The 25,962-nt window shown below is 31.2% G+C and overlaps 3 protein-coding genes across 4 annotated transcripts; 1 reads left to right on the top strand and 2 right to left on the bottom strand.

Annotated features, from left to right (window-relative positions):
* Positions 1 to 1,592: 1,592 nt before the first annotated feature.
* Bm17810 (Uncharacterized protein) lies at positions 1,593 to 7,738 on the top strand (the record flags this gene model as incomplete). Of its 2 annotated transcripts, none has more annotated exons than XM_043082346.1 (2): positions 1,593 to 2,723; positions 6,851 to 7,738. In XM_043082346.1, 2 exons carry the CDS (start codon positions 1,593 to 1,595, stop codon positions 7,736 to 7,738), a joined length of 2,019 nt encoding a protein of 672 aa, XP_042938280.1. The 2 variants fall into 2 exon arrangements, with proteins under 2 accessions (XP_042938280.1, XP_042938281.1); XM_043082347.1 differs by lacking the exon at positions 1,593 to 2,723 and adding an exon at positions 6,697 to 6,753.
* A 2,595-nt stretch (positions 7,739 to 10,333) lies between these two features.
* On the bottom strand, positions 10,334 to 17,192 carry Bm17809 (Uncharacterized protein; the record flags this gene model as incomplete). The annotated part of the gene is made up of 4 exons (XM_043082345.1): positions 10,334 to 11,203; positions 12,220 to 12,870; positions 16,211 to 17,038; positions 17,136 to 17,192. The coding sequence occupies 4 exons, from the start codon at positions 17,190 to 17,192 to the stop codon at positions 10,334 to 10,336; spliced, it is 2,406 nt and encodes an 801-aa protein (XP_042938279.1).
* A 936-nt stretch (positions 17,193 to 18,128) lies between these two features.
* Positions 18,129 to 22,723, bottom strand: Bm17808 (Uncharacterized protein; the record flags this gene model as incomplete). Its single annotated transcript, XM_043082344.1, has 4 exons — positions 18,129 to 18,230; positions 21,176 to 21,909; positions 22,041 to 22,497; positions 22,709 to 22,723. The coding sequence occupies 4 exons, from the start codon at positions 22,721 to 22,723 to the stop codon at positions 18,129 to 18,131; spliced, it is 1,308 nt and encodes a 435-aa protein (XP_042938278.1).
* Between the last annotated feature and the right edge of the window lie 3,239 nt (positions 22,724 to 25,962).

Raw genomic sequence — 25,962 nt, 5'->3', positions numbered from 1 at the left:
ACAATAATGAGATCAACTAAATGAGCAGATACTGTGTAAACAATATGTAAAAGATTTAAGACTAAACATAGGGTTGAAAACAAAAAGAGTTATAAGCTTTATTTGCAAGATTTCATAGAACATATTACTTACTCATATAATATTTTAGAGTCTCACGATATTAAAATTACTATGAACACTTCCCTACGGGAAAGTGCCTAGTAATTTTACCAAGAATCAGGAGAATTCAACTTCAGTTCTTCTCTATCAAGTTACTGTGCTAACTGCTTCTGCTAATAAAGGAATTATTATATTTTTTTGTTACCCCAAACATTTAAATCCAACAAATCTCTTCGAGATCAGCAGCCTCTCTAAAAATAATTGAATTTATAAATCTTCCACGACAGCCAACTGTTATTGGACGGAACCAACGTTGTTCCTAACTGGTAGGACTTTACCGCCTTTTTTTTAGTTTTATTATGCTTGGAATTTGAAGGGTTAATGAGTATTAGAAATCATCAAATGTAATCATTTGATTTGAAGCTATCGTCATCATATGGTGTTATATACGATGACTGTAAAAATTTTTAATATGCTTAATTTACACAGATAACACAAAGCAAATTTGAAAATAAACTTTAAAAATGAAATCCAAACGAAATATTTGATGAAAAATTTAACATTCATAAATCAATATTATCAATTACAAGAGTTGCAGCAACGTAGTTTTCCCTCTCGTTAATATTCCCAAAGACTGGAAAATGTGGAAAAATTGAAACAAAAGGAAATAATATTGCAAAAAATGTCACAATTGCTATACATAAATTATTTTCAACAGTATAATATAGCAACTGAAATGAAATTATTCAGTGAAAAGGATCAAACACTGATTGCTATTATTATATCATTAAATGTAATAATTTATATTCTATTACTATTAGCCCCATATTGTTTGTTGCACGCGGAAGAAAGTTATCAATATACATAGTTGCCACCTCCATCTGAATGAGCATTTATACATGCGATTATTTAACAATATCTAACAGAAGTAACAGAAGGCCTCTGTCAAACTCTCTTCCACAAATTTCTTTCATTTATTTTGTTCTCTTTTCAGAGCTCTGATTAGAATTTTGGGACTCGATGATAATCTAGAAAAGCATTTATTTGGGCAAATTTTTCCTTCGGCATTTGTCAATGAGCAATTGCCTAGTAAATTTGAATGTTTTCAGAATTGGCAACAAATTATTCTCGTTGGCAGTTGGCATGCATTTCATCTATTTCTTCTTCTTCTTTTTGCAACTGAACAATATTCAAACAACCGTAAGCCCATTTAAAGTTTAAAAAATAGAACATAGCGTTGCGATACCATGGAGATTTAAATTTTTACCCGGTATGAGATTGATAATTGCATATCATTTGAGGTAGCGCAAACGGATCAAACAGAACCATTGGATTTATCAATATCAAAAGTGAAAGAGAAAGGCAATGCATTACAAGGCTTATCAATGGAAAGAAAGTGTGAAGAAGAAATTGGACTGCAATTGCTTCAAACAAAAACATTGTATTCAACCGCTTCAAAAGTCAGTGATGAACGAATTCCAATCGAAACAGTCATGAAAGTAATGGAAATGTCAAAGCAGGAAAGTAGAACGAAAAAGAAGCAACGCCACGATGTACACCAAAAGCAAGAACATACGATGACTCATACCGATGAGAAGCCGTACAGTTGTCCGACATGCAAAAAGAACTTTACTCAGTTCAGTAATATGAAAAAACATATGATGACTCATACCGGTGAGAAAGCGTACAGTTGTTCAATATGCAAAAAGAATTTCACTCAGTTCAGTAATATGAAAAAACATATGATGACTCATACCGGTGAGAAGCCGTACAGTTGTTCAATATGCAAAAAGAATTTCACTCAGTTCGGGGATATGAAAAAACATGTGATGACTCATACCGGTGAGAAGCCGTACAGTTGTTCAATATGCAAGAAGAATTTCACTCAATTCGGGGATATGAAAAAACATATGATGACTCATACCGGTGAAAAGCCGTACAGTTGTCCAGTATGCAAAAAGAGCTTCATTGAGTCCGGCAATAGAAAAAGGCATATGATGACACATGCCGGTAGAAAACCGTACAGTTGTTCAGTATGCAAAAAGAATTTCACTCAGTTCAGTAATATGAAAAAACATATGATGACTCATACCGGTGAGAAGCCGTACAGTTGTTCAATATGCAAAAAGAATTTCACTCAGTTCGGGGATATGAAAAAACATATGATGACTCATACCGGTGAGAAACCATACAATTGTCCGATATGCAAAAGGAATTTCACTAACTCGGCTAATATTAAGCAACACATGCTGACTCATGCCGGTCAAAAGCCGTACAGTTGTCCAACATGCAAAAAAAATTTTACTCAGTTCAGTAATATGAAAAAACATGTGATGATTCATACCGGTGAGAAGCCGTACAGTTGTTCAATATGCAAAAAGAATTTTACTCAATTGGGAAATATGAAAATACATATGATGATTCATACCGGTGAGAAGCCGTACAGTTGTTCAATATGCAAGAAAAGTTTCACTCAGTTCGGGGATATGAAAAAACATATGCTGATTCATACCGGTGAAAAGCCGTACAATTGTCCAATATGCAGAAAAAGTTTCACACAAAAATACCATTTGCAGTCTCACATGCTAACTCATGATATAAACAGACCAGTCTACCACTGTACTGTATGCAGTAAAGATTTTCAGACTAAATGCGGATTGAAATTACACATGCGGGATCATTAAAGGTTGCGCTTTACTCTTTATTTTATTTTATAAAAAATACGCATTGCTATTTCTGCTGCTATTGATTATTTATATTTTTCATCAGTCAATTTTTCTATCACTTCTTTATTTGTTAGATAACTCTTTATCTCTCGCTGTTATTGTTGTTATAGTTCCGCGTCTTGGTCATATATGTATATTTGTTTTTGTTAGAATAAATAAGTTCCCTAACCGTTCCTACGTGGTACCTTGTATGCTATGCATGAAGAACTTGGAAATTAATATTGCTGTTGTTAAATTATTAATGAAATTAAATTGCTTACTCGATTATTGCATAAACAACATGGATACCATAAAGTTAACTACGCAATTTGCAATGAAAACTTCATCCATTCATTTCATTTGTCGATTCGCATTCAGAATTCTGTTTCAGTTACTCTATTTGCGTTCAAAATTCCATTCACTAAAAATATTTGATAATCTAACCCAGTAGTGAATCCATCAGTGAATAACAGCATTAGCTAGTAAAGTTTTTTGAATTAAACCCGACTTGAAACCACATATGCGGAATCGTTAAAGCGTGCAGGTTAAATAGAAATAAGCTCTGATATTTCTATTGTGAAATGACCGAATAATTGGTTGGCAACTAATAAATGCTTCGAATGGATGAAACACTTGAAGAGTTATATAAGGAAACATTGTGCCATAAAGATCAAATATGTCTGTGCAACTATTTCTGCTGGAGCAAAATATTCATAATGTTAATAATTCTCACATTGCATAATCCTACTAATACAAATCGTAAAAACTTTTCTTTATTAAATAATATTGGATTTCATTGAATATAACCACAAAATCCTGACTTGACATAAGTGATCTTTTGAGTTAAATTTACTTCAATTTCCATAATTGACCTTTTTTCTTTCATTCTGCATTTATGACTATCATCATTTATTGCGTGACGAAAATTTTTGTGACATAAAAAAGGAATGTAATTAAAGGAGTGATTAGCTCTATAGCGCAACAGACTTGTTTTGATGAGTAAATAAGGTTTGTGTAGGTTGAATAAAACTTGTGAAATTACTGCTAATATTTATTTCAAATTTGAGCACGAAAAAATAACTTATCGAAACATTTCAGTGAAGAAGATGAAATATCACTATTCATTTTTTCATTATCCTTTAAGTATATAATTAAAAATCTTGTTGTCATTGAGGTTGCAACGGATTAAAGATTTCTATCTTTTTAGATTGAAGTAAACTTGAACACTCTTTCGTCGATTGAATTAAAAAGAAATCTTTTTCAGAGAAAGTGCATTAAATTATATATTTTGGAAATTTTTGTATTTAAATTAACAATTTAATTAGCTTCGAATAAATGAACGAAAATTTTGAAGTAATTATTTTTTATTCTTTTCATTTCATTACCTTTAAATTTCAATGCCTTTAAACATCTTTGCATATCACATTTGACATTGAAAAAAGCAGAAAATTGCCAATTTCATTTTATAATTTATTTCTACTGGAAATATAGAAATTGTAATATCATGTTAATCATTAGAGATCATAGCTTTTTGGATATTACCAGAAGCGATAACTTTGTGCGCTTTAGTAAATTTTATGTACCTAATTATTTAAATCAAATAAAAAATAAAAAAGAAAATGGTGAATAACCTTCTTTTTTATTTATATATAAATTCATAAATAAGAATGAAATAATTGTTGTGGAAGCAAAATTTTACGGAAGATTTGATAATTTAATTTATTATTGGAAAATTTTTCTAAGAAAGAATTTAAAATATGGTTTTAAAATGAAAACACTTCTTAATAACAAATGTCAATTGGAGTCAGTAATCAAATTCATTTTATTAGTTGCTAAGAAATGTAGTGCTACTGAGTTATCAGATTATATATTTTGTTAAAGGTTAAACATTTCGCTAAGTTTTTCCAAATTTAGCAACTCTTTACATCGTTTTTCTATCAGATTAAAAGAAATGTGACTAATTCTTTAGAACTTAAAAAATAAAGAAATCATGAATGCCTACACTTTTGAAACCGGTTGGATCTGATTGGGATATGTGCGAAGGTTGTTTCGCTTACATGCCTTTTTTAGGTAAGTTTTCCTTAATATCTTCAATTTCGTCGATTCCTAAGTGAAAATTTCATTTATATTTTCATCGTTTTTTTTTTTTTTTTAATAGATTTTATTATATTAATTGTTTTCTTACTAGGCATTAAATAATGGATGAATTAATTCATTTTTAAAAAGTCTGTTAAATCGCCTGTGACTGTAACGATTTACTAGCCAGCCGGTAGTCGATATTTGATAGAAAATATATGAATTACAGTTGATCGAATTAAATATCATTTTTAGTCATTAACTTATTCAATCATTGATAACGAATAGTTCGACACTCGAATAAGTAAGAAAAAAAGGAAGTTGACTGTAATGTTGCAAATTATTATGCATAAAATCACTAGTATAAAATATATTTAAAGATCAAATCCAGAAATAACTAAATTAATTTCGTGCTACACTGCATGCCAATATCAGAAAGAGGATGAAAAACGAATTGTTAAAAGCATTGTTTTGTACTTAGTTCAGGATGTGATGTTTGGATAATTATTTATACTTAACATGTCGATTGGAATAATGTTAAATCACGGTTTGAATTTGCCAAAGTGATGCTTGAAATAAACGACTGCTCACATTTGACTTATTCTTTTTTGTAAGTTATTTGAATTTGTTTAAATTTCAATTAAAGAAGATGACGAGGAAATATGCGAAATATGTATAAGTTATATCTTGTTACCATCCTTATTTATCAGAACAAATTGAAGCCTGTCCTCTCTGTACTTCTTATATATACCTTTAATTTTGAAAGAGTTTTACAATGAGGGATTTCAGATAATTCCAGTCCGAGCTTGTCGTGTGGAGCCTTTGGGCAACTCTAGTGGTTACATAGCCATGGATGGCAAACCGATTATTCCCATTCAGCATTTCAAGTGATGCAACCAGGCATTGTGGAACGTTATTGGACGGAACCGACGTTGCTGATTACTGATAGGACTTTACTATCGTCTTTTTTTTTTCAGTTGGTATTCATTTGATTGTTAAGTTTGTCACATTATATGTTATATACGATGACCGTAAAAAATTTTAATAAGCATAATTTAAGCCTAACACAAAGCAAATTTGAAAATTAAGTTTAAAAATGAAGTCCGAGCGAAAGACTGGATGAATTTGTAAATCAGTATTACCAATTATAGGAGATGCAACAAAATGTAGCAGTTTTCACTCACGCTAATATTCCCAAAGATGCAGCAGTCTTCCACTCACGTTAATATTCCCAAAGATTTGAAAATCTGGGAACATTGAAATGAAATGAAATAAAATTGCAAAAAATGTCACAACTGCTTTGCATAAATTATTTATAACAACCAATGCAGAAGCTGAAAAGAAATCATTGAGTATAAAGGATTAAACAATGACTGCTATTGTCATTTTACTATACACTAATATATATTCTATTATTATAACTATAAATATGTTATTATACGCGGACGTAAGTTATCAATACACGTATAGTTTGCCACTCCCATCTGAATGAGAACTTATACATGCGATTATCTAACAATACCCAACAGAATTGATCGGTTGGCTTCTGTCAGACTCTCCTACAGTTTTCATTCAGGATGTTCTGTTTCATTCATTTCGATAGCAGATGCTACCACTTTTCAAACTTTTGAGTTATGACAAGGATTTTGGAATTAGATGACAAATTTGTAAATAATCTAATATATTTAGAAAAGCATTTACTTGAAGAAATATCTCCTTTGCTCATTTGTCAAACAGCAGCGATATTATTCTTTAGAAGCAACCGTCAGTAAATTTAAATGTTTTTCAGAATTAACAACAAATTATTCTCATTGACATGCGTTTCATCTATTTATTCTTCTTCGTCTTCCAACTGAGCAATATTCAAACAACCGTAAGTACTTAAATTTAAAAATACAGCATAGCGCTACAATACCGTCGGGATTTAAAATTTTACACAGTGTGAAATTGATAATATCATATCATTTGAGGCAGCGCAAACGGATCAAACAGAACCATTGGATTTATCAATATCAAAAGAAAAAAGAGATGCATTACAAGGCTTATCAATGGAAAGAAAGGATGAAGAGGAAATTGAACTGCAATTGCTTCAAACAAAACCATTGGATTTAACCGCTTCAAAAGTCAGTGATGAACGAATTCCAATCGAAACAGTCATGAAAGTAATGGAACTATCAAAGGAAGAAAGAAGGGCGGGAAGGAAACAGCATTGCAATATATGTCAAAAGGAAGTAACACATATGAAAGGACATTTGATAACTCATACCGGTGAGAAGCCGTGCAGTTGTCCGATATGCAAAAAGAATTTCACTGACTCCAGTAATATGAATAAACATATGATGATTCATACCGGTGAAAAGCTGTACAGTTGCCCGACATGCAAAAAGAATTTCACTGACTCCTACAATATAAATAGACATATGATGACTCATACCCGTGAGAAGCCGTACAGTTGTTCATTATGTAAGAAGAATTTTACTCAGTTCAGTTATATGAAAAAGCATATGATGTTTCATGCCAATGAGAAGCCGTACAGTTGTTCAATATGCAAAAAGAATTTCACTCAGTTCGTGGATATGAAAAGACATATGATGATTCATACCGGTGAAAAGCCGTACAGTTGTCCGATATGCAGGAAAAGTTTCACTGAACCCGGTAATATGAAAAAACATATGATGATTCATACCGGTGAAAAGCCGTACAGTTGTCCAACATGCAGGAAAAGTTTCACACATAAACACCATTTGCAGTCTCACATGGGAACTCATGATGTGAATAGACCTGTCTATCACTGTACTGTATGCAGTAAAGATTTTCAGACAAAAAATGGCTTGAAATTTCACATGCAGAATCATTAAACCTTGCACACCTTAAAAAAAAGAAATGCTTTGCTATTTCTGTAGTCGTTGATTATTTATATTTTGGATTGATCAAATTCTAGTTACATATTCCTTTTTTTGTTGACAAGCTGCTGTTGATATCTTTTATCTTATATGCATATTAAGGTCATTTCGTTCACTGTTTTGATTCCTGTAACGCATTTCTCAACATTAGCTTCATCCATTGATTTCATTTGCAAGTAGCCATGTGTGCTATGCACGAGATATTTGCAAATAAGTATCGATAGTGTTCAATTACTAATAAAATGAAATTGCTCATATGTATTCCTCCCTCGATTATTGTATGAATAAAATAGAAATAAATTTTGGGAAAGAAAAGAATCATCTTAATCACAACATATCATTTACATTCTTGGCTGCATCTCACTTATACATTATTTGCTTTTATTTATTCATTGTTTGCTGCATAGTATAGGGTTGATTATAAGTATTTTTATGCAAAATCTGTTGTCAGGAAGGTCCTTATGATCTCCAACATGCTGTAAATTTATGAAATTGTGGACTTAGTTGCAACTAGAAAAGTCGTACGATGGAAATAATTCCTTGTCCTCTTTTTTTACTTAAAACGCAGTGATGGAATCAGTTAAATGCAAAGTGGCAAATAATTTACACAGAGACAAATATCATTCAAAGTTAAAGAGTTTGTTGAAAGGTAAGAACTATTCAAATCAGGCTTCAAAAATTATTCTATTACCTTAAAATTATCTCGGATCTCTAAATGGATCAAAAAGGAAACGCAACAGCTTGCTTACTATAAATGTAAAAAAAAAAAATTTCTTTTAAACAGATTAAAATAAATGTGACTAATTCTTTAGAACTTAAAAAATAAAGAAATCATGGATGCCTACACTTTTGAAACCGGTTGGATCTGACTGGGATGTGTGCGAAAGTTGTTTCGTTTACAAACCTTTCTCATTTGGGTAAGTTTTTCCTTAATATTTTCAATTTTCAAATTCCGAAATCAAAAGTTTTCCAAATGGAAAGTTCATTTGTATTTTTATAATTTTTTCATGGAATAGATTTTTTTTACTAAGCATTAAATCATGATAGATTAAACCATTTTAAAAAGTCTGCTAAATCGTTTGTTCACTGACTGTAACAATTTATTAGCCAAAATAATGCAGATAAATTTCAGTTGATTGAATTATATATCGTTTACACTATATGTCGATATTCCATGTCGGAAAGAGGATGAAAGAAGAATCGTTAAAAGCACTGTTTTATACTTAGTTCAGGAATTGATGTGCCTCACTTTCTATGTGCTCGTTTGGACGATGACTTCCTATATTTAATATATGTCGACTAGAAAAAATGTTAAATCACGGTTTGAATTTGTCAAAATGATGCTTGGAATCAACGACTGCCTACATTTGACTTATTCTCTTTTGCAGGTTATTTGAATTTGTTAAATTTCAATTAAAGAAATGAAAAGGACGTATGATAAAAATTTATAAAATATATCTTGCCACCATCCTTGTTTATAAGAACAAATTGAAGCCTGTCTCTCTTAAATTCTACAATGAGGAATTGCAGATAATTCCAGTCCGACTTTTTCGTGTAAAGCCATTAGGCAATTCTGTTGGCTACATAGCATAGATATCAAATCGATAACATCCCGTTCAGCATTTCAAATGATGCCAACCACATTGTGCAACGTTATTGGACGGAACTAACGTTGCTGATTACTATCAGTAAATGATAGGACCTTTGCCATCGTCCTTTTTCCTTCATAGTTTCATTACGGTTGGCATTTGAAAAGTTTATAAGTACTGGAAATCATCAATTAGAATTCATTTGACAGCTATCTACATCACATGGTGTTAAATATGATAACCGTAAAAAGAATTTAATAACCTAATTTACATACAGCACAAAGCAAATTTGAAGCTGAAATTATTTAGCATTTATAAATCAATCTTATCAATTATAAGAGATGCAGCGGTGTAATTTTCCATTCTTGCTAATAATCCCAAATATTTGAAAATGTGGAAAAATTGAAACAAATGAAATCATTGGATGAAGCTAATGTTGACAAATGCGTTACAGGAAACAAAACAGTGAAGGAAATGATCTTAATATGCATATAAGATAAAAGATATCAACAATATCTTCTCAACAAAAAACGAATATATAACTACAATTTGATCAACAGAAAAGATAAATAATCAACAAAAATAGAAATAGCAAAGCGAATTTCTCTTCTTTAAAGTGCGCAAGGTTTAATGATTCCGCATGTGAAATTTCAAGCCGGCTTTAGTCTGAAAATCTTTACTGCATACAGTACAGTGATAGACTGGTCTATTCACGTCATGAGTTCCCATGTGAGACTGCAAATGGTGTTTATGTGTGAAACTTTTCCTGCATATCGGGCAACTGTGCAGCTTTTCACCGTTGTGGATCATCATATGTTTTTTCATATCCCCGAGCTGAGTGAAATTCTTTTTGCATATTGAACAACTGTACGGCTTCTCATCGGCATGAAACATCATATGTTCTTTCAGATTACTGAACTGAGTAAAATTCATTTTGCATAATGAACAACTGTACGGCTTCTCACGGGTATGAGTCATACATATGTTTTTTCATATTACTGGAGTCAGTGAATTTTTTTTTGCATGTCGGGCAACTGTACGGCTTTTCGCCGGTATGAGTCATCATATGTTTTTTCATATCCCCGGACTGAGCGAAATTCTTCTTGCATATTGAACAACTGTACGGCTTCTCACCGGTATGAGTCATCATATGTTTTTTCATATTACTGGAGTCAGTGAATTTTTTTTTGCATGTCGGGCAACTGTACGGCTTTTCGCCGGTATGAGTCATCATATGTTTTTTCATATCCCCGGACTGAGCGAAATTCTTCTTGCATATTGAACAACTGTACGGCTTCTCACCGGTATGAGTTATCATGTGCTGCTTCATACTAGCGGTGTTAGTGAAATTCTTTTTGCATATTGAACAACTGTACGGCTTCTCACCGGTATGAGTCATCATATGTCTTTTTAAATTCCACAACTGAGCGAAATTCTTTCTGCATATTGAACAGCTGTACGGCTTCTCACCTGTATGAGTCATCATATGTTCTTTCATGTTTGATACTTCCTTTCGACATATATCACAACGCTTCTTCGTTCTCGCCCTTCCTTCTTGCCTTGATAGTTTCACTACTGTTTCGATTGGAACGAGCCGTAACAGTGGTTTTATTCGTTCATCACTCACTCCCTCCACTGATAAACTTTGTGCCCTATTTCCTTCCTTTTTTGCTTTTGGAGCCGATAAATCCAAGAGCTTTGTTTGCAACACTTGCAATCCAATTTCTTCTTCACCCTTTCTTTCCATTGATAAGCCTTGTAATCCATCCCCCTTCACTTTCACTTTTGATACTGATAAATCCAACGGTTCTGTTTGATCCGTTTGCGCTACCTCAAATGATATGAAATTATCAATCTGATACCGTGTAAAATTTTAAATCGCAGCTTAAAATAATTTTATTTTCGTATAACCTGATTAACTTTTCTATCGCATAGAAATATATTACTGGTTTATACAAAACGTTTTCTACTCCTGTCGTCATAGTATTTCATTTTTGAAAGAACCCAGTCGTTAGCTACTTGAACGATCGACTTGGTAGTGGTCGAAGCTAAATATGAGGAAAAAGGAATAAACGGAAATGTAATGGAATGAATAAACCAGTAAAATCATTTTCAAAAATCAAACATTTTTAAGCGATGACATCTTTCATGGCATTATCGCTGCCGAATAATAAGCAAATTATTCATTGTTTCTCAATTTCATATATTTGCAGCATATTGGAAATCATAAAAGAACTTCCTGATAGCAGATCTTACATAAAAATACTAAATTTTTACACTATGCAACAAACAACGAATAAATAAAAGCAAATAATATATAAGTGAGATGCAGCCAAGAATGTAAATGATATGAATCTGATGTATTTACTGCAAATCGCATAATCATATAACTTTATAAAGTGATATGTTGTGATTAAGATGATTCTTTTCTTTCCAAAAATTTATTTCCATTTTATTTATGCTATAATCGAGGGAGGAATACATATGAGCAACTTCATTTTATTAGTAATTTAACAATATCGATACTTATTTGCAAATATCTCGTGCATAGCACATATGGTCATATACAAATGAAATCAATGGATGAAGCTAATGTTGAGAAATGCGTTACAGGAATCAAAACAGTGAAGGAAATGACCATAATATACAAAAATGATTAAAAAAACTAACTGCAACTTGTCAACAAAAAAAGGAATATATAAGTAGAATTTGATCAATACAAAATATAAATAATCAACAGCAACAGAAATAGCAAAGCGCATTTCTTTTCTTTAAAGTGCGCAGGGTTTAATGATTCCGCATGTGAAATTTCAAACTGGTTTTAGTCTGAAAATCTTTACTGCATACAGTACAGTGGTAAACAGGTCTATCCATGTCATGAGTTACCATGTGAGACTGCAAAGTGTATCTTCGAGTGTAACTTTTTCCGCATATCGGACAACTGTACGGCTTTTCACCGGTATGAATCATTATATGTTTTTTCATATTACCGGGTTCAGTGAAACTTTTCCTGCATATCGGACAACTGTACGGCTTTTCACCGGTATGAATCATCATATGTCTTTTCATATCCCCGAACTGAGTGAAATTCTTTTTGCATATTGAACAACTGTACGGCTTCTCATTGGCATGAAACATCATATGTTTATTCATATTACTGAACTGAGTAAAGTTCTTTTTGCATGTCGGACAACTGTACGGCTTCTCATCGGTATGAGTCATCGTATGTTCTTGCTTTTGGTGTACATCGTGGCGTTGCTTCTTTTTCGTTCTACTTTCCTGCTTTGATATTTTCATTACTTTCATGACTGTTTCGATTGGTATTCGTTCATCACTGACTTTTGAAGCGGTTAAATCCAAGGGCTTTGTTTGAAGCACTTGTAATCCAATCTCTTCTTCACCCTTTCTTTCCATTGATAAGCCTTGTAATCCATCCCCCTTCACTTTCACTTTTGATATTGATAAATCCAACGGTTCTGTTTGATCCGTTTGCGCTACCTCAAATGATATGAAATTATCAATCTGATACCGTGTAAAATTTTAAATCGCAGCGCTACATTGTATTTTTAAACTTTAAATGGACTTACGATGGTTTGAATATTGCTCAGTTTTAAGAAGAAAAAAAAATAGATGAAATGCATGTCAATGAATAACTTCTTGCCAATTCTGAAAAATGCGAAAAGGAGAAATTTCTTCAAGTAAATGCTTTTCTAAATATATTAGATTAATTAAAAATTTATCATCGAATCCAAAATCCCTATCATAATTCAAAAGTTTGAAAAGTGGTAACTATCGAAATAAGTGAAACAGAACTTACTGAATGAAATTTGTAGGAGAGTTTGACAGGGCTACCTGATTACTTCTGTTTAGGTATTGTTGGAGAATTGTATGTATAAATGCTTATTCAGATGGGAGTGGCAAAGTACGTAGATTGATAACCTATGTCCACGTATAATAACACAGGTATAGTAATAACAATAGGATATAAAAAATACGTACAGTGATATGATAATGGCAGTCACTATTTAATCCTATACACTAAATAATTCCATTTCAGTTGCTATATCGCATTGTTGCAAATAATTTATGCAAAGCAGTTGTGATATTTTTTGCACAATTTTATTCCATTCTGCTTCAATTTTTTTACATTTTCAATGATTTCAGCAAATCTTTCTAATCTTTGGTTTGGACTTCATTTTCAAATTTGTTTTGTCAAATTTGCTATGTACATGTGTAAATTAAGCTTATTAAAATATTTTGTAACATATAATGTGATGAAGATAGCTGTCAAATGAGTACCAATTGATATTTCTAACACTTATCAACCTTTCAAATTTAAACCATAATAAAAAAAAAAAAAAAAGAAAATAAAAGCGGTGGTCTTTTTTTAAACAATAATAACAGGATAGTGATAATGAATAATGTTTTGAGAAAGAAATGAATGATGATTATTTGATCATAATTTAAATGAAATGTTTTCTTTTTAAACTTTCTTCCATCAATAAACTTTTTTTCTCATTCAGCATTTTTTGATTCATTCTTTATTTAAATGGTGGATGAGATATAACAGAAGAAAGTGGAAGATAATTTGACTTATTTTCTTCATCTCTATTTAAAAAAAAAAGAAACTGTTAGTGAACGGAATATCATACACTAATTATCTTGTTATTAAAAAGTTTTGGGTTTATTCTTATTAGTAGTTGATCCGGCTTTCGCTAATCTGTTATCTATTAATCTAATATGTGAAGATACATGGAAGAAAACTGCAGCCGTAATTCGTGGAGAAAATAAATAAATATTCCGTTTGAACCCCATTTTCGGTGTATATGTGTGTAAATAAAGCCTATTAAATTTTTATAGTTATCGTATATAACATATAATGTGATGAAGGTAGCTGTCAAATGAATACCAGTTGATAATTTCTAATACTGATCAACCTTTCAACCAAAATCCTAACCGTAATGAAACTAGAAAAGAAAAAAGAAAAAGATGGTGGTAAAGATCACTGACTGAGAGTGAGATTAGTAATGAGAAGCATTGGTTGCGTCCAATAATCATTTGCACAATATCTGGTTGGCATCACTTGAAATGCTGACCCTGAAGGTATCAGTCCGCCATCTATGGCTATATAATTGCTAGAGTTGCCTAGCGGCTCTACACGACAAGCTCGGACTAGAACTATTTATAATTTTTCACCGTAAAACTTGAGAAGGTCAATTTGTCTTTACAAAAATGGATAGTGACAAGATATAATTTATACATTTTAAACATGCGTTCTCGTAGTTTTCTTTAATGAATTTTAAGCAAATTCAAATAACCTGCAAAATCTTTTTTGAGTCGTTTATTTCAAGAGCCAATATGAGCAGTCATTTATTTCAAGCATCATTTTGACAAATTCAAACCGTGATTTAACATTATTCCAATCGACATGTTAAGTATAAATCATCATCCAAACGAGCATATAGAAGGTGAGGCACATCAATTCCTGAACTAAGTATAAAACAGTGCTTTTAACGATTCGTCTTTCATCCTCTTTCCGATATTGAATATCGACATATAGTGTAAATGATATGTAATTCAATTAACTGAAATTCATCTGCATTATTTTGGCTAACAAATTGTCACAGTCAGTGAACAAACGATTTAGTAGGCTTTTTAAAATGATTTAATCTATCATCATTTAATAACTAATAAAAAGACAACTAATATAACAAAACCTATTCCAAGGAAAAACCTAAAAATACAAATGAACTTTCCATTTGGAAAACTTTTGATTTCGGAATTTGAAAATTGAAAATATTAAGGAAAAACTTACCCAAATGAGAAAGGTTTGTAAACGAAACAACTTTCGCACACATCCCAGTCAGATCCAACCGGTTTCAAAAGTGTAGGCATCCATGATTTCTTTATTTTTTAAGTTCTAAAGAATTAGTCACATTTATTTTAATCTGTTTAAAAGAAATTTTTTTTTTTTACATTTATAGTAAGCAAGCTGTTGCGTTTCCTTTTTGATCCATTTAGAGATCCGAGATAATTTTAAGGTAATAGAATAATTTTTGAAGCCTGATTTGAATAGTTCTTACCTTTCAACAAACTCTTTAACTTTGAATGATATTTGTCTCTGTGTAAATTATTTGCCACTTTGCATTTAACTGATTCCATCACTGCGTTTTAAGTAAAAAAAGAGGACAAGGAATTATTTCCATCGTACGACTTTTCTAGTTGCAACTAAGTCCACAATTTCATAAATTTACAGCATGTTGGAGATCATAAGGACCTTCCTGACAACAGATTTTGCATAAAAATACTTATAATCAACCCTATACTATGCAGCAAACAATGAATAAATAAAAGCAAATAATGTATAAGTGAGATGCAGCCAAGAATGTAAATGATATGTTGTGATTAAGATGATTCTTTTCTTTCCCAAAAATTTATTTCTATTTTATTCATACAATAATCGAGGGAGGAATACATATGAGCAATTTCATTTTATTAGTAATTGAACACTATCGATACTTATTTGCAAATATCTCGTGCATAGCACACATGGCTACTTGCAAATGAAATCAATGGATGAAGCTAATGTTGAGAAATGCGTTACAGGAATCAAAACAGTGAACGAAATGACCTTAATATGCATATAAGATAAAAGATATCAACAGCAGCTTGTCAACAAAAAAAGGAATATGTAACTAGAATTTGATCAATCCAAAATATAAATAATCAACGACTACAGAAATAGCAAAGCATTTCTTTTTTTTAAGGTGTGCAAGGTTTAATGATTCTGCATGTGAAATTTCAAGCCATTTTTTGTCTGAAAATCTTTACTGCATACAGTACAGTGATAGACAGGTCTATTCACATCATGAGTTCCCATGTGAGACTGCAAATGGTGTTTATGTGTGAAACTTTTCCTGCATGTTGGACAACTGTACGGCTTTTCACCGGTATGAATCATCATATGTTTTTTCATATTACCGGGTTCAGTGAAACTTTTCCTGCATATCGGACAACTGTACGGCTTTTCACCGGTATGAATCATCATATGTCTTTTCATATCCACGAACTGAGTGAAATTCTTTTTGCATATTGAACAACTGTACGGCTTCTCATTGGCATGAAACATCATATGCTTTTTCATATAACTGAACTGAGTAAAATTCTTCTTACATAATGAACAACTGTACGGCTTCTCACGGGTATGAGTCATCATATGTCTATTTATATTGTAGGAGTCAGTGAAATTCTTTTTGCATGTCGGGCAACTGTACAGCTTTTCACCGGTATGAATCATCATATGTTTATTCATATTACTGGAGTCAGTGAAATTCTTTTTGCATATCGGACAACTGCACGGCTTCTCACCGGTATGAGTTATCAAATGTCCTTTCATATGTGTTACTTCCTTTTGACATATATTGCAATGCTGTTTCCTTCCCGCCCTTCTTTCTTCCTTTGATAGTTCCATTACTTTCATGACTGTTTCGATTGGAATTCGTTCATCACTGACTTTTGAAGCGGTTAAATCCAATGGTTTTGTTTGAAGCAATTGCAGTTCAATTTCCTCTTCATCCTTTCTTTCCATTGATAAGCCTTGTAATGCATCTCTTTTTTCTTTTGATATTGATAAATCCAATGGTTCTGTTTGATCCGTTTGCGCTGCCTCAAATGATATGATATTATCAATTTCACACTGTGTAAAATTTTAAATCCCGACGGTATTGTAGCGCTATGCTGTATTTTTAAATTTAAGTACTTACGGTTGTTTGAATATTGCTCAGTTGGAAGACGAAGAAGAATAAATAGATGAAACGCATGTCAATGAGAATAATTTGTTGTTAATTCTGAAAAACATTTAAATTTACTGACGGTTGCTTCTAAAGAATAATATCGCTGCTGTTTGACAAATGAGCAAAGGAGATATTTCTTCAAGTAAATGCTTTTCTAAATATATTAGATTATTTACAAATTTGTCATCTAATTCCAAAATCCTTGTCATAACTCAAAAGTTTGAAAAGTGGTAGCATCTGCTATCGAAATGAATGAAACAGAACATCCTGAATGAAAACTGTAGGAGAGTCTGACAGAAGCCAACCGATCAATTCTGTTGGGTATTGTTAGATAATCGCATGTATAAGTTCTCATTCAGATGGGAGTGGCAAACTATACGTGTATTGATAACTTACGTCCGCGTATAATAACATATTTATAGTTATAATAATAGAATATATATTAGTGTATAGTAAAATGACAATAGCAGTCATTGTTTAATCCTTTATACTCAATGATTTCTTTTCAGCTTCTGCATTGGTTGTTATAAATAATTTATGCAAAGCAGTTGCATTTTTTGTGACATTTTTTGCAATTTTATTTCATTTCATTTCAATGTTCCCAGATTTTCAAATCTTTGGGAATATTAACGTGAGTGGAAGACTGCTGCATCTTTGGGAATATTAGCGTGAGTGAAAACTGCTACATTTTGTTGCATCTCCTATAATTGGTAATACTGATTTACAAATTCATCCAGTCTTTCGCTCGGACTTCATTTTTAAACTTAATTTTCAAATTTGCTTTGTGTTAGGCTTAAATTATGCTTATTAAAATTTTTTACGGTCATCGTATATAACATATAATGTGACAAACTTAACAATCAAATGAATACCAACTGAAAAAAAAAAAAGACGATAGTAAAGTCCTATCAGTAATCAGCAACGTCGGTTCCGTCCAATAACGTTCCACAATGCCTGGTTGCATCACTTGAAATGCTGAATGGGAATAATCGGTTTGCCATCCATGGCTATGTAACCACTAGAGTTGCCCAAAGGCTCCACACGACAAGCTCGGACTGGAATTATCTGAAATCCCTCATTGTAAAACTCTTTCAAAATTAAAGGTATATATAAGAAGTACAGAGAGGACAGGCTTCAATTTGTTCTGATAAATAAGGATGGTAACAAGATATAACTTATACATATTTCGCATATTTCCTCGTCATCTTCTTTAATTGAAATTTAAACAAATTCAAATAACTTACAAAAAAGAATAAGTCAAATGTGAGCAGTCGTTTATTTCAAGCATCACTTTGGCAAATTCAAACCGTGATTTAACATTATTCCAATCGACATGTTAAGTATAAATAATTATCCAAACATCACATCCTGAACTAAGTACAAAACAATGCTTTTAACAATTCGTTTTTCATCCTCTTTCTGATATTGGCATGCAGTGTAGCACGAAATTAATTTAGTTATTTCTGGATTTGATCTTTAAATATATTTTATACTAGTGATTTTATGCATAATAATTTGCAACATTACAGTCAACTTCCTTTTTTTCTTACTTATTCGAGTGTCGAACTATTCGTTATCAATGATTGAATAAGTTAATGACTAAAAATGATATTTAATTCGATCAACTGTAATTCATATATTTTCTATCAAATATCGACTACCGGCTGGCTAGTAAATCGTTACAGTCACAGGCGATTTAACAGACTTTTTAAAAATGAATTAATTCATCCATTATTTAATGCCTAGTAAGAAAACAATTAATATAATAAAATCTATTAAAAAAAAAAAAAAACGATGAAAATATAAATGAAATTTTCACTTAGGAATCGACGAAATTGAAGATATTAAGGAAAACTTACCTAAAAAAGGCATGTAAGCGAAACAACCTTCGCACATATCCCAATCAGATCCAACCGGTTTCAAAAGTGTAGGCATTCATGATTTCTTTATTTTTTAAGTTCTAAAGAATTAGTCACATTTCTTTTAATCTGATAGAAAAACGATGTAAAGAGTTGCTAAATTTGGAAAAACTTAGCGAAATGTTTAACCTTTAACAAAATATATAATCTGATAACTCAGTAGCACTACATTTCTTAGCAACTAATAAAATGAATTTGATTACTGACTCCAATTGACATTTGTTATTAAGAAGTGTTTTCATTTTAAAACCATATTTTAAATTCTTTCTTAGAAAAATTTTCCAATAATAAATTAAATTATCAAATCTTCCGTAAAATTTTGCTTCCACAACAATTATTTCATTCTTATTTATGAATTTATATATAAATAAAAAAGGAGGTTATTCACCGTTTTCTTTTTTATTTTTTATTTGATTTAAATAATTAGGTACATAAAATTTACTAAAGCGCACAAAGTTATCGCTTCTGGTAATATCCAAAAAGCTATGATCTCTAATGATTAACATGATATTACAATTTCTATATTTCCAGTAGAAATAAATTATAAAATGAAATTGGCAATTTTCTGCTTTTTTCAATGTCAAATGTGATATGCAAAGATGTTTAAAGGCATTGAAATTTAAAGGTAATGAAATGAAAAGAATAAAAAATAATTACTTCAAAATTTTCGTTCATTTATTCGAAGCTAATTAAATTGTTAATTTAAATACAAAAATTTCCAAAATATATAATTTAATGCACTTTCTCTGAAAAAGATTTCTTTTTAATTCAATCGACGAAAGAGTGTTCAAGTTTACTTCAATCTAAAAAGATAGAAATCTTTAATCCGTTGCAACCTCAATGACAACAAGATTTTTAATTATATACTTAAAGGATAATGAAAAAATGAATAGTGATATTTCATCTTCTTCACTGAAATGTTTCGATAAGTTATTTTTTCGTGCTCAAATTTGAAATAAATATTAGCAGTAATTTCACAAGTTTTATTCAACCTACACAAACCTTATTTACTCATCAAAACAAGTCTGTTGCGCTATAGAGCTAATCACTCCTTTAATTACATTCCTTTTTTATGTCACAAAAATTTTCGTCACGCAATAAATGATGATAGTCATAAATGCAGAATGAAAGAAAAAAGGTCAATTATGGAAATTGAAGTAAATTTAACTCAAAAGATCACTTATGTCAAGTCAGGATTTTGTGGTTATATTCAATGAAATCCAATATTATTTAATAAAGAAAAGTTTTTACGATTTGTATTAGTAGGATTATGCAATGTGAGAATTATTAACATTATGAATATTTTGCTCCAGCAGAAATAGTTGCACAGACATATTTGATCTTTATGGCACAATGTTTCCTTATATAACTCTTCAAGTGTTTCATCCATTCGAAGCATTTATTAGTTGCCAACCAATTATTCGGTCATTTCACAATAGAAATATCAGAGCTTATTTCTATTTAACCTGCACGCTTTAACGATTCCGCATATGTGGTTTCAAGTCGGGTTTAATTCAAAAAACTTTACTAGCTAATGCTGTTATTCACTGATGGATTCACTACTGGGTTAGATTATCAAATATTTTTAGTGAATGGAATTTTGAACGCAAATAGAGTAACTGAAACAGAATTCTGAATGCGAATCGACAAATGAAATGAATGGATGAAGTTTTCATTGCAAATTGCGTAGTTAACTTTATGGTATCCATGTTGTTTATGCAATAATCGAGTAAGCAATTTAATTTCATTAATAATTTAACAACAGCAATATTAATTTCCAAGTTCTTCATGCATAGCATACAAGGTACCACGTAGGAACGGTTAGGGAACTTATTTATTCTAACAAAAACAAATATACATATATGACCAAGACGCGGAACTATAACAACAATAACAGCGAGAGATAAAGAGTTATCTAACAAATAAAGAAGTGATAGAAAAATTGACTGATGAAAAATATAAATAATCAATAGCAGCAGAAATAGCAATGCGTATTTTTTATAAAATAAAATAAAGAGTAAAGCGCAACCTTTAATGATCCCGCATGTGTAATTTCAATCCGCATTTAGTCTGAAAATCTTTACTGCATACAGTACAGTGGTAGACTGGTCTGTTTATATCATGAGTTAGCATGTGAGACTGCAAATGGTATTTTTGTGTGAAACTTTTTCTGCATATTGGACAATTGTACGGCTTTTCACCGGTATGAATCAGCATATGTTTTTTCATATCCCCGAACTGAGTGAAACTTTTCTTGCATATTGAACAACTGTACGGCTTCTCACCGGTATGAATCATCATATGTATTTTCATATTTCCCAATTGAGTAAAATTCTTTTTGCATATTGAACAACTGTACGGCTTCTCACCGGTATGAATCATCACATGTTTTTTCATATTACTGAACTGAGTAAAATTTTTTTTGCATGTTGGACAACTGTACGGCTTTTGACCGGCATGAGTCAGCATGTGTTGCTTAATATTAGCGGAGTTAGTGAAATTCCTTTTGCATATCGGACAATTGTATGGTTTCTCACCGGTATGAGTCATCATATGTTTTTTCACATCCCCGAACTGAGTGAAATTCTTTTTGCATACTGAACAACTGTACGGTTTTCTACCGGCATGTGTCATCATATGCCTTTTTCTATTGCCGGACTCAATGAAGCTCTTTTTGCATACTGGACAACTGTACGGCTTTTCACCGGTATGAGTCATCATATGTTTTTTCATATCCCCGAATTGAGTGAAATTCTTCTTGCATATTGAACAACTGTACGGCTTCTCACCGGTATGAGTCATCACATGTTTTTTCATATCCCGAACTGAGTGAAATTCTTTTTGCATATTGAACAACTGTACGGCTTCTCACCGGTATGAGTCATCATATGTTTTTTCATATTACTGAACTGAGTGAAATTCTTTTTGCATATTGAACAACTGTACGCTTTCTCACCGGTATGAGTCATCATATGTTTTTTCATATTACTGAACTGAGTAAAATTCTTTTTGCACATTGGACAACTGCACGGCTTCTCACCGGTATGAGTCATCATATGTTTTTTCATATTACTGAACTGAGTAAAGTTCTTTTTGCATGTCGGACAACTGTACGGCTTCTCATCGGTATGAGTCATCGTATGTTCTTGCTTTTGGTGTACATCGTGGCGTTGCTTCTTTTTCGTTCTACTTTCCTGCTTTGACATTTCCATTACTTTCATGACTGTTTCGATTGGAATTCGTTCATCACTGACTTTTGAAGCGGTTGAATACAATGTTTTTGTTTGAAGCAATTGCAGTCCAATTTCTTCTTCACACTTTCTTTCCATTGATAAGCCTTGTAATGCATTGCCTTTCTCTTTCACTTTTGATATTGATAAATCCAATGGTTCTGTTTGATCCGTTTGCGCTACCTCAAATGATATGCAATTATCAATCTCATACCGGGTAAAAATTTAAATCTCCATGGTATCGCAACGCTATGTTCTATTTTTTAAACTTTAAATGGGCTTACGGTTGTTTGAATATTGTTCAGTTGCAAAAGAAGAAGAAGAAATAGATGAAATGCATGCCAACTGCCAACGAGAATAATTTGTTGCCAATTCTGAAAACATTCAAATTTACTAGGCAATTGCTCATTGACAAATGCCGAAGGAAAAATTTGCCCAAATAAATGCTTTTCTAGATTATCATCGAGTCCCAAAATTCTAATCAGAGCTCTGAAAAGAGAACAAAATAAATGAAAGAAATTTGTGGAAGAGAGTTTGACAGAGGCCTTCTGTTACTTCTGTTAGATATTGTTAAATAATCGCATGTATAAATGCTCATTCAGATGGAGGTGGCAAACTACGTATATTAATAACTTACGTCCGCGTGTAATAAACAATATGGGGATAATAATAATAGAATATAAAATATTACGTATAATGATATGATAATAGCAATCAGTGTTTGATCCTTTACACTGAATAATTTCATTTCAGTTGCTATATTATACTGTTGAAAATAATTTATGTATAGCAATTGTGACATTTTTTGCAATATTATTTCCTTTTGTTTCAATTTTTCCACATTTTCCAGTCTTTGGGAATATTAACGAGAGGGAAAACTACGTTGCTGCAACTCTTGTAATTGATAATATTGATTTATGAATGTTAAATTTTTCATCAAATATTTCGTTTGGATTTCATTTTTAAAGTTTATTTTCAAATTTGCTTTGTGTCATCTGTGTAAATTAAGCATATTAAAAATTTTTACAGTCATCGTATATAACACCATGTGATGACGATAGCTTCAAATCAAATGATTACATTTGATGATTTCTAATATTCATTAACCCTTCAAATTCCAAGCATAATAAAACTAAAAAAAAGGCGGTAAAGTCCTACCAGTTAGGAACAACGTTGGTTCCGTCCAATAACAGTTGGCTGTCGTGGAAGATTTATAAATTCAATTATTTTGAGAGAGGCTGCTGATCTCGAAGAGATTTGTTGGATTTAAATGTTTGGGGTAACAAAAAAATATAATAATTCCTTTATTAGCAGAAGCAGTTAGCACAGTAACTTGATAGAGAAGAACTGAAGTTGAATTCTCCTGATTCTTGGTAAAATTACTAGGCACTTTCCCGTAGGGAAGTGTTCATAGTAATTTTAATATCGTGAGACTCTAAAATATTATATGAGTAAGTAATATGTTCTATGAAATCTTGCAAATAAAGCTTATAACTCTTTTTGTTTTCAACCCTATGTTTAGTCTTAAATCTTTTACATATTGTTTACACAGTATTTGCTCATTTAGTTGATCTCATTATTGTGTCGCCACTAATTGTGAATTATCCTTGAATCTACGAAGTTAACAACCTTTGCTTAATAATATCCTTTGCGGTTTGTCAACTAGTAATTAAATTTGCTTGTAAACTAATCAGTTTTTTTTTTTTTTTTTTTTTTTTTTTTTTTTTTGTTACTGTATAATCAAGCTTTTTGTTAGACTGGTTACTCTTTCTTATTGTAAATCATATACTTTTTTACGCATATTGCTTGCTATATAAGAAGACTGAAAACTGAAAACATTTTTGCATGTTAATTAAACACTAGAATGGACCTTTCAGAAAATATAAATGTTTGAAGCATCTTGAACTAGAAAGAACTGAATTTCATGCACCTGTAAAGAAAGCAAACTTTTATAAATTTCAAATATATATCGCCTACAATATGATGTTATTCAGGACGAAGCTACAGCAGTATAGAGCCTCATGCTAATAAAGCAGTTTACCATGTAACTGTTTCCTTCATGAATCACACCTTTTCAATTTATTTCCAAGCCATCAATAATAGTAAAGGCTATTGTAATTATATTCCTTTTCCTGGCTTGTGGCATCAAATTTGTCGTAGAAGATTTGTAAATTTAATTATTTTGGGAGAAGTTGCTAGTCTGGATGTAAGTGTAAATATTTAAATTTTGGCTTGAATTGTTTGTTGTTCTTCTATAAGAAAATTCTGTTACTCTTATTGATTACATATTTTTTTCCTAAGCCTATGTCACTAATTAAGTTCATTAATGTATAATTGCTAAGTAAATTAGCAATATCATGGCTGGGTTTAATTCACTGCAAAATTATGAACACAGACTTTTGTTCATAAAATTCCTTCACATGAGTAAAAAAGTATGATGGCTGCTATATTTACTATTTATTTGTATCTTTTGTTATTTCTGCCATGATTTCAAGCGTGTGTTCACATGAACGCCCGTTATATTACTTTCATTGTTTGTTTTCTTTCTCATTTTGTACTTGTTTTATGTATGGTTACTTAATTTTCTGAATGTTTTTTATAGTGAAATAAAGCAAGCGAGACGCTTCGTTTATACAAGATCTGTGAGATGATACTTGATTAGTTCATTTTTCAGAAAGAATGTACTGTATGTAAACTGAGTTAAAGTGATGCTACTATATTATTAAAGTTTGCCAATTATATCATGCATGTTGGGCGCTATTTTAAGGAGATTTTGATTGATCTTAACAAGAAAAATGACATGAAAAATGATAAAAATTTATATGACCAAGATTAACGCAACTATAACAACAATAATAGTGAGAGAGAATTATTTAACAAATAAAGACAAATGACAGAAGAATTTGCTGATGAAAAATATAAATAATCAATAATAACAGGAATAGCAATGCGTATTTAATTGAAAATAAGACGTAAAGCGTAATTTTTAATGATGCTAAATAGAAATAAGCTCTGATTTTCTATTGTGAAATGACCGAATAATTGGTTGGCAACTAATAAATGCTTCGAATGGATGAAACACTTGAAGAGTTATATAAAGGAACATGTTGTTATATCTCTTCTACCATTTAAATAAAAGCATGAATCATGTTTGAATGGGAAAAAAAGTTTATTGATGATGAAAGTTTAATAAGAAAACATTTTATTTTGATTATGATCAAATAATCATCATTCATTATTTCTTCCTCTAAACATTATTCATTGTCACTATGGAGTTTTTATTTTTAAAAAAAGACTACGCTTTTATTTTCTCTTTTTTTATTATGGTTTAAATTTGAAAGGTTGATAATTGTTAGAAATATCAATTGTACTCATTTGACTACGCAAAGGAGAAATTTCATCAAGTAAATGCTATTCCAAATATATTAGATTATTATAAAATTTATAATCGAATCCCAAAATCCTTATCATAACTAAAAAGTTTGAAAAGTGGTAACATCTTCAATCGAAATAAATGGAACAAAATATACTGAATGAAATTTGTAGGAGAGTTTGACAGAGACTACCCGATTACGTTCGCTTAGCTATTGTTAGAGAATCGTTTGTATAAATGCTCATTCAGATGGGAGTGGCAAACTACGTGTATTG

Source organism: Brugia malayi, assembly GCF_000002995.4.
Source record: "Brugia malayi strain FR3 genome assembly, contig: Bm_v4_Chr4_scaffold_001, whole genome shotgun sequence".
Classification (NCBI taxonomy): domain Eukaryota; kingdom Metazoa; phylum Nematoda; class Chromadorea; order Rhabditida; family Onchocercidae; genus Brugia; species Brugia malayi.
The sequence above is the reverse complement of the archived record's forward strand: the minus strand, read 5'-3'. Positions and strand labels throughout refer to the sequence as shown.